The 8279-nt window shown below is 38.0% G+C and overlaps 1 protein-coding gene across 1 annotated transcript in view; it reads left to right on the top strand.

Moving 5' to 3' along the window:
- LOC111868720 (chymotrypsinogen 2) overlaps positions 1-8279 on the top strand; it is a 20251-nt gene extending 11972 nt beyond the window's left edge. The window contains exons 2-7 of the mRNA XM_033753147.1: positions 3598-3759; positions 4356-4545; positions 4669-4766; positions 5139-5434; positions 5975-6126; positions 7596-8279. Coding sequence (XP_033609038.1) covers positions 3602-3759; positions 4356-4545; positions 4669-4766; positions 5139-5434; positions 5975-6126; positions 7596-7769 — 1068 coding nt within the window. The 5' untranslated portion in view covers positions 3598-3601 and the 3' untranslated portion in view covers positions 7770-8279. The remainder of the gene's footprint in view (positions 1-3597; positions 3760-4355; positions 4546-4668; positions 4767-5138; positions 5435-5974; positions 6127-7595) is intronic.

Below are 8279 nucleotides of genomic sequence, written 5' to 3'. Positions count from 1 at the left end.
ACTTCGAGAAGTTTTAGTTTCAATGTTCTGTCTGCTTTTAAATCTGCGAGTTCCTCTTGTATATTAATCGGAAGATGTTCTGAATTCGCAACGAATGGATCACGAACCCAGTCGAAATCTTGTACACTCTCTCCAAAATACTTATTGAATTTCTGCTGCAGCATTTCTAAATGTTCTTTAATTGTGTCCATCACCACTTTATTGCCGTCAGCAAGTGGCCATACAGTCGGGAACATCTCAAACGACCCATTTGTAATTCTCTAACTAGCAACCAGAATTTGCGAACTACTTCAGAGCACAGCTGTGATAGAACTGAAACAATTGTAAAACGCGGGACCTCTACTCTTCACACGGAAGAAGTGACACTATACCGACTTGTTTTTGAAATATTTGTAATTTTAAATCAAGTCCAAAAATCGGTGGGTGCATCGTTACAGGAAGAAAGTCATAAAGTTGAAGAAGCTCTAACTTCTAACAAACAGGGACAAATACCGAAACAGCGTTATAAAAGACAGGAAAACCCATGCTAATCCCTGCAGTTTTAGGGAAAAGCACGTACACAGAACATGCAGCAAGCATATCAAAGAAGCTACGTAGATGCGAGAAAACTAAAAATAAATCAATAATGAAAAATATGATATAACAACAACTGTGAGTAAATAATTTACGTTTCATTTCTTAGAATACAACATTACTGTACATAAAAAATCACAGCTTGTAATAAAGAATAAACAAGCATCATCTTATTTAATCAGTGCAGTGGCTGAGAATAAAATACAAGCATATGAAACACGGTAACTGGGATAAAATAAAACGAATAAAATTCGACAATTAATTTCTTACAATAGATAAAAGTTCGCGTCACACCTTTCACCTTGTGACGGCACACGGGTTGCGGAACACTGAACTAGATGTTTGGCAAGGCCCAGGAATCCAGCAAACCGGATATGCCAAAGAAAATGAACATGAGATTTGGTTCTTGGAAAATGTTATTTCTTGTATTCTTAAATATTTACAAATGAAGTATAGACATTAAACAAATCTTTATATTACAAAATTGGTATTGTCCCTACAACCCCCACACAGTAATTTCATAAGAACCCCACCTACACCTTGAGTGAACAGACAAAGGGATTTATATCAGGACCCTCTGCCAGGAGAACGAAGGATCTGTTGAAATTAAACAGAGACCAATTAAGACGGGTTGTAGGATTACTTACTGGACACTGCAACCTAGAAGGACACCTTTTCAAATTAACCGATGATCCCACCTTTGAAAGGTGCCTGCAACAAGACGAATCAGTCACACATATCCTATGTGACTGTGAGGCCATAGCTTACTTAAGATTTCATCACCTGGGTCAGTTCTTTATGGAACCAAGTGACTTTTATGACACCCCCATAGATAAAGCCCTACATTTCATTTGAAATTTCATTCGAAATATAGGATTAATAAAGGGTTAATCCAATAGATCATGGTCACAGTCCGAGGGTCGGTTTTATGGCCCACCCCTCTTACATACTACTTCTACTGCTACTACTACTCTACCTTGAGTGAATGTAAATTGTACACGGCTGTCTCCAAGGTTACCTGCATCTGCAGTTTATTTAGAGGCAGTCATCAATATTAGTTACAGTATGTACACACATGACACTTACTGACCCACATGCTTAGCACAACACAGCATGTTTTGCAACAGTGGTGCTTAGAGTACAACATAAACTACAAGTCATAATTACATAAGCCAGAGAAGTGACATCTCATGCACAGGCTGAGTTACAGTCAGAGAGAGGAAAAGGAATAAAAGTGATGGAAAGTGAGAAAGAGAGGGACAAGAAGATAAGAAGATATTGCAGACAGAAACACCATGGCATTTATATCTTGAAGGCAAATCAAATTTCTCTTAAAATCATTAGATTCCTTTAACTAAATTGAAACAAAGATCATGTATTATAATATAGTGTACTTATATAACATGTAATCCAATGTAATATAATATAATGCAGTGTGACCATTTATACTGTACAAAGAATATTCAGAGGATTAGTGAGGGTGCTTTTCCTGGAGGTAAAATGTCTGGAACGTGAAGCTGACCACTCACCTCCATCTAATGCTGAGGTCAAGTAAGGTGGAACTGTACTTCCACTTCCCCATATGTTTTCGTGGCATAGTGCTTAATTAATTCAGTACAACAACAACTTTGGCCCCCATGTCGTAATTTACATGGCTTACAGAGAAGCCTGGGATTACTAAACTGTATAGTACAGAAGGGGAACATGATAGTGTAGTTGGTTGAGGCATTATGCTACAAGCTGCAAGGTCGTGGGTTCGATTCCTGATGAGGTCATTGGATTTTTCAATTGACCTAATCCTTCCAGCTGCACTATGGTCCTGGGTCGACTCAGTCTCTAACAGAAATGAGTACCAGGGATATTCTTGGGGGTAAAGGGCAGGTGGCCATCTGTGAGCTGATTGTCTAGAAGCCTTGACATCTCACAACCCTATGGGCCTTCACAGCCTGTTACAGGGTAGCTTTACCATTTTTACCATGATATATTTCTTGAGCAGCTGATGATTATTCAATTATCAAGAAATTCACTGCATTACAGAATCCTAACATTCGTCACCATATTCACAGAAGTTTGCCACAGAATCTACTGACATGTTAGTATACTTATGTCTATGAAGTTGACCCCATATTTTATGTTTTCAGATACAAATCTTGCATGTATTGTAATGCACAGCCTTTATCTTCAGGATCGAAGGTTAAACACAGCAAGTCTACACATTTCAGTTACTTGGCTTGCTCTTTCACTGTGCAGATGGAAGCAACACATTCCTCTGAAATATCAGTGGACTCCAACTGGACTAGAAGACTTTTCACCCTAGAAATATTTCCTTCAACATTACTGAAGTCCATTTTAAGCCTACTTTCCTTATTTTGAAAAAATAAAAGAGACTTGTGAGATCACTTTACTGTTCATCTGTGCATCTCAAAGTCAAAGTCATGTTGCAACTGACGGTCAGTCAGTCTGTCTGTCTTGGTGTCGAACCCCAGCTGGGCCTCATGACCAGATGTTTTCTTCTTTGTGAAAGTTGCTGTCCTGTCCATTGTTTTTGTCTCTCTGTCTTTATATTCTGCTGTGTGTCCATCTGTCTTTGTATAGCCTGTAATGTTTTAGGGTTGTGAGGCTTATGAGATCAACCTTGCTGTCTTCATGTTTGTCTCCCCCCCCCCACAATTTTATGGTTGTCTATGAGGTCTGTGTCATATTAAAGGAAAGTGGGTGATTAGTTCTTCCCAGAATTTGTTGTGTAATACTATAATATGCAGAAATAATCTGAATGTATTCAGTACATCAAGAAAATTTATTTTGGATCAGTTAAAAATGATGGTAACAAATAACAAATATTTTTGTTTGTGTAAAGCTATTGCTTCATTTCATGTCCATGTTGCTTAAGATTTCTTCATTGTGATAATATTGTTTATCTCTTTGTTTCAGCACTCCAAAGTATATTTTAATTGTACTAATTAATTAACATGGTATGTACTTCATTATGAGTGCCCTGATATGACTTTATTGTGTGTGTGTTAGCAGAATGAGAATATTGACGGTTATGTTCCTGGTCAGTTTATGGACATGGCTTCGTGTAGTTGCTGCAGCAGCTGGCCCTGATTCGCCTGAAACCAATGAGGCAGATCATAGCCATTCTGCAGGTGGTTGTGACTGCATGGAGTACTGGACTTGTGTCATGAGGTATGGTGCACCTGATACATGCATTTGGTTTAATCTCAGTTTTGAGGATATATCTCAGAAGTTACTTGTTATTTCAGTCTTTTACTGTATGTATCTTCTTATTGCTCAGAATCTGTGAACTTGATGCCATACAAACAGAGTTGTTGAAAGCATCATTAAATAAACTGTACATAAATAATAATCTTTGGATATTTATGTTATCTGTCTTAAAAAAGTATGATATCATCTCTGTTGTTGGTAGTAATAAAAATGTTTCAAAATTTCACTGCCTGAATATAACAGAGACAAAACCAAGGTCTACATGGAATTTATAAAATAATAAATTCAGGAAATACTAACAATTATTGTTCTCAAAAACTGTATTTCTCTTGTCTGTTTTTTTATAAAAAAGTAAAGATATGAAATCAGTCACTAGTATAAATTGTTTTATGTGGTTGTATAATGTTACATCGTATGCTAAAGTAAGAACGATATTCATTTGACGTACATGAATCTGTAATAAAATTCCAGTAACTTAGAACTGTAGTCTTGATTTACTAGTTAATGAATGTACCTAAAGCAGATATAAAATATTATATTGACTTTCCTTCCTACAGTGGAGGTAATCCCTACAGTTACTGTGGGCTCTCTGAGTCCAATGTCTGCTGCTTTGTGCCACAAGGAGCTAAACCAGTGGGTCTGTTCCCCCTCAGCACAGGACGAAGACCAGATAAAGGAAGATGTGGCAAAAAGGGAAATGATTCTGGAAGAGAAGGAATTGCTGGACCTGCTGAATGGCCATGGCATGTGAGTCCTGAGATTCACTTTCTCCTGTGTGTCAACTTCTGAATCTTCTAAACTTGGTCACAAAATGCAAACGATTTTTCTGTCTAAGTTTATAAGGTTTTTAATTTCATTGCGTCTTCCCAGGCAGCAATATTGGAGAAACCAGATGACCTCTATGTTTGCGGGGCGTCACTGCTAGATGAAAGTTGGGTTCTTACTGCAGCACATTGTGTGGATGATTAGTAAGTCATATCAAAACAAAGAGCTGATTGATCAAAGTGAAAAGCTGCTTGTTATTTAATAATTTAATTCATATGCTTCTGCCACTGATCCTCACCCCTCCTACTCCACCTCCATATTTCCACACTCGTCTTCATCATTGGCATCATCATCTCCTCTTCCTGCATAGAATTATAATAATTGTGATTATCTGTTAGCCCTCTCTGATCATGAATTCTAAAGAATCTTTGTATACAGGCCTCTTAAGTATTTAAAGTAACTAACTGCATTTCAGTAGTGGCATCTTTTTCACACCTTGTAGAATTGTCAGTATTATGGCACGGAGGATGAAGTTTTCTGCTATTTGCAAAATGCAACTGTAATTGTTGTTTCAGTGTATCCAATAGAGGGGAGTCTCTTAAAGTGAGGTTAGGAGAGCATGATGTGACATCGACACGAGAGTCATTACGTCATGAGGAATATGATGTAGCAGATGTGGTACTTTATCCAGGGTTCAACAATGCATCCCTTGCTCATGATATCGCTTTGATCCGTTTGCGACATCCTGCTAAGCAGCGACCCAACATCGATGTTGTCTGCTTGCCCAGACAAGGCTCGAAGTTCCCAGATACAACTGACAGTCCAGCACACACCAGTTGTGTCATCACAGGATGGGGTCGGCGGAGTGAAAGTAAAATATGAATATATTGTATATATATATATAGATAGCTTTCAGATATCTATTTTTAATATTTGAAATTCCTGTATGCGATAACTAATTTGCTATAGCAACTAGGGTACTGACTGGAATATAACATCTTCATGCTGGTTTCTTGCTTGTCTTACTCCCCAACCCTGAAGATGGAGGCAATAGGTTCCTCCAAAACGTCAGTAGACTTTCCCTGAACTACATGACATTATATCCCAGATGACAGAAGTCTACAAAACTGTGTATATCTATTTATCAGCCATTTGTCATCCAAATATGAAAGATAACACCTGGATGTTCCCCAGGGTTACAGCAGTGGGAATTTGAAGCTGACCACCTACTTCCATCCAGTGTTGAGATTGAAAATGGGAGAGCTATACTTCCACTCTTCATAAGTCTTCATGGCTTGGTGCTTAATTAATTTAGCTCAAGGCAATTTTACCTTTACCCTTACCTTCACCAGCTGGAAAAAATCCAGCTATCTCTTCTCATGCTTCTTCCACTGTGCTATTATTGTTTCAGCATCTGAGCATTCTGTTGTCCTGAAAAAGGTGAAAGTGCCATTATGGCAGAACTCAGCCTGTGAGAGGGCACTGCAGCAGCAATTTGGAAGCAGATTCTCACTGCCAGACACCTCTATTTGTGCAGGGGCAGATGGCAGGGACGCATGTGATGTAAGTTTACAGTTTACTTCACTGAGTTACAGGTTGAAGAAAATAAATAAATATAACCACACTTAAACGTTCTTCTAAAAAAATTGATAATTTGTACATAAATTATGTTTATAACACCAGCTTTCTGTTAATTCAATGGATAATGAAAAATTGGTGCCCATCTTCTACTTTCATTTATTGGTGTTTTATATTTTAATATCTAAAATTATATTCACAAAAGTAAAGAAGTAAATATTGCAAATCATCTGTATGAGAAGTGGCCTGTTTTAGGGTGAACACACATGGTTAGTCAGACTAAGAATTTGACTTTGGAGTAAAATTTGTTCATTTGATTTGATGTTCAATAATCAAACTTACTCTTTTATGTGCCATAAATCTATGACACGGAGCCCACGGCTTAAAGTCCCTCCCGGAGGACTTGTTCCCTGAATTTTTCCACCCTTAAAAATTCCACGACCTCCCCCGGGTTTGAACCTGCGTACCTTGAGTCATGAGGTGGGAAAGTTACCCCTAGACTACGGAGGCCACTTATCACTCATGATCATCCAATCATTGCACTACTTATAATTCCCCATACTCTCTGCTTCATGTCTGCTTCTGCACCACTTCATTGTGTCTTCTTCACTCAACTAAGACTTGGACTCAGTGTCCTCTTGAATCTTTGCTGCTACAATTTTATACATGTTGCAGCTTTAGGTGCCTAGTTGAGGAAACCCTCCATGTCTTTGTAACAGTCTAGAAGAATTGGGAATTTCAATTGTTTTGAGATGCTCATGCAGGCTAGACAACAGGCTACATAACCCATTTTATACTCATTAAATTTGCACAAAAATATCTGCACTCTTTGCCCTTTGCGCATATGAGTATACACCTTTTCAATGAGTGTGTTATTTTGGTATTAGTGTTAACTATATTGACAACTTTATTGATTTCCTTTGAATCATTATGCTTTTTTATAATGCAGTTCAATCTCTGAAAGAAAATAACCAACCATAGAAATTCTGAAAATTAAATATTCTTGATCTTAACAAAACTGAGAGTTCTTTCTGTAACTCAGATGACAACATAAGCCTGGTAGGATGGCAGGGTTCTTGTCTGATTCTTGCTTATAGAAATTAGAGGACAACCAATAGACTGCATCACCATTTCCAGTATTAGGCCTATTGAGGCCTGTTACAAANAAAAAAAAAAAAAAAAAAAAAAAAAAAATCCTTTCATAACTTCAAGGAATTCTCTAAAGTTTGTTTAACTTTTTATTGGTATTTTAAGCTCTTTTATGAAATTCTGTCAGAGCTTATCCTGTCGCTGCATTCTTTCCAATTTATTCTCTATTCTGTGAGTTCTGTTATTTGTGGAATACATAGTTCTTTTAATTTCTTCATTACTTTTACAGTCATAAAAGTTGTATGTCATAGTCTTCCGCACAAAACATATTTCTGCATGAGAACACATTCAACGTTGCATTTCAGGGAGATGGTGGAGGGCCCCTGGTGTGTGAACAGGATGGCCAGTGGTACCAAATTGGAATTGTTAGCTTTGGAATTGGCTGTGGTCGCCACAACACTCCTGGGGTATACACAAGAGTGTCCATGTATGAAGAGTGGATTACAAACTCTGTCCTACGCCACAAGACCAGACAATAATGTCTCCAAGACTACAAACAGTGATGAACTGCGAAATTACTCAGGGGACTGGCCCTTTCTGTAGTGACATTATCTGCATTATTTGTCTGTTAGTGGTATCAACATTCCTACTCATATTAGTATGGCCCAGGAAAAGCCTGCTCATCACCCAGTTCTTGCTGGTTTCTTGATTTGCTTATTCCTTAACCTTCAAGATGGTGGTAATATGTTCCTCTGATACGTTGGGCTTTTCCAGACTATACGGTGTTACAGTCTAGAAGATTGTTTGTAGTCACCAATGTGAGAACTTCAGATCAGATGCCAATTGTGTATTTGTTAATATCAAGACTATTTTCTGAAATGGAAATGTGTTTAGAGATAGGGTGGAATATTCCAAGAAACCAGAGACTCTTGCAACATTTAGATCAGGGGGTGGCAACTCAGTGCTATTGGCGGGCAACACAGCCAGCGTGACGTCATGAAGCATCACTGCTGCCGCGGTGGCCAGCTGCAATTCTCTTAACAAAAAAA

Source organism: Cryptotermes secundus, unplaced genomic scaffold (genome assembly GCF_002891405.2).
Source record: "Cryptotermes secundus unplaced genomic scaffold, Csec_1.0 scaffold1859, whole genome shotgun sequence".
NCBI classification, from domain to species: domain Eukaryota; kingdom Metazoa; phylum Arthropoda; class Insecta; order Blattodea; family Kalotermitidae; genus Cryptotermes; species Cryptotermes secundus.
Note: the sequence above shows the minus strand (reverse complement) of the source record. Positions and strands in the feature narration are given on the sequence as shown.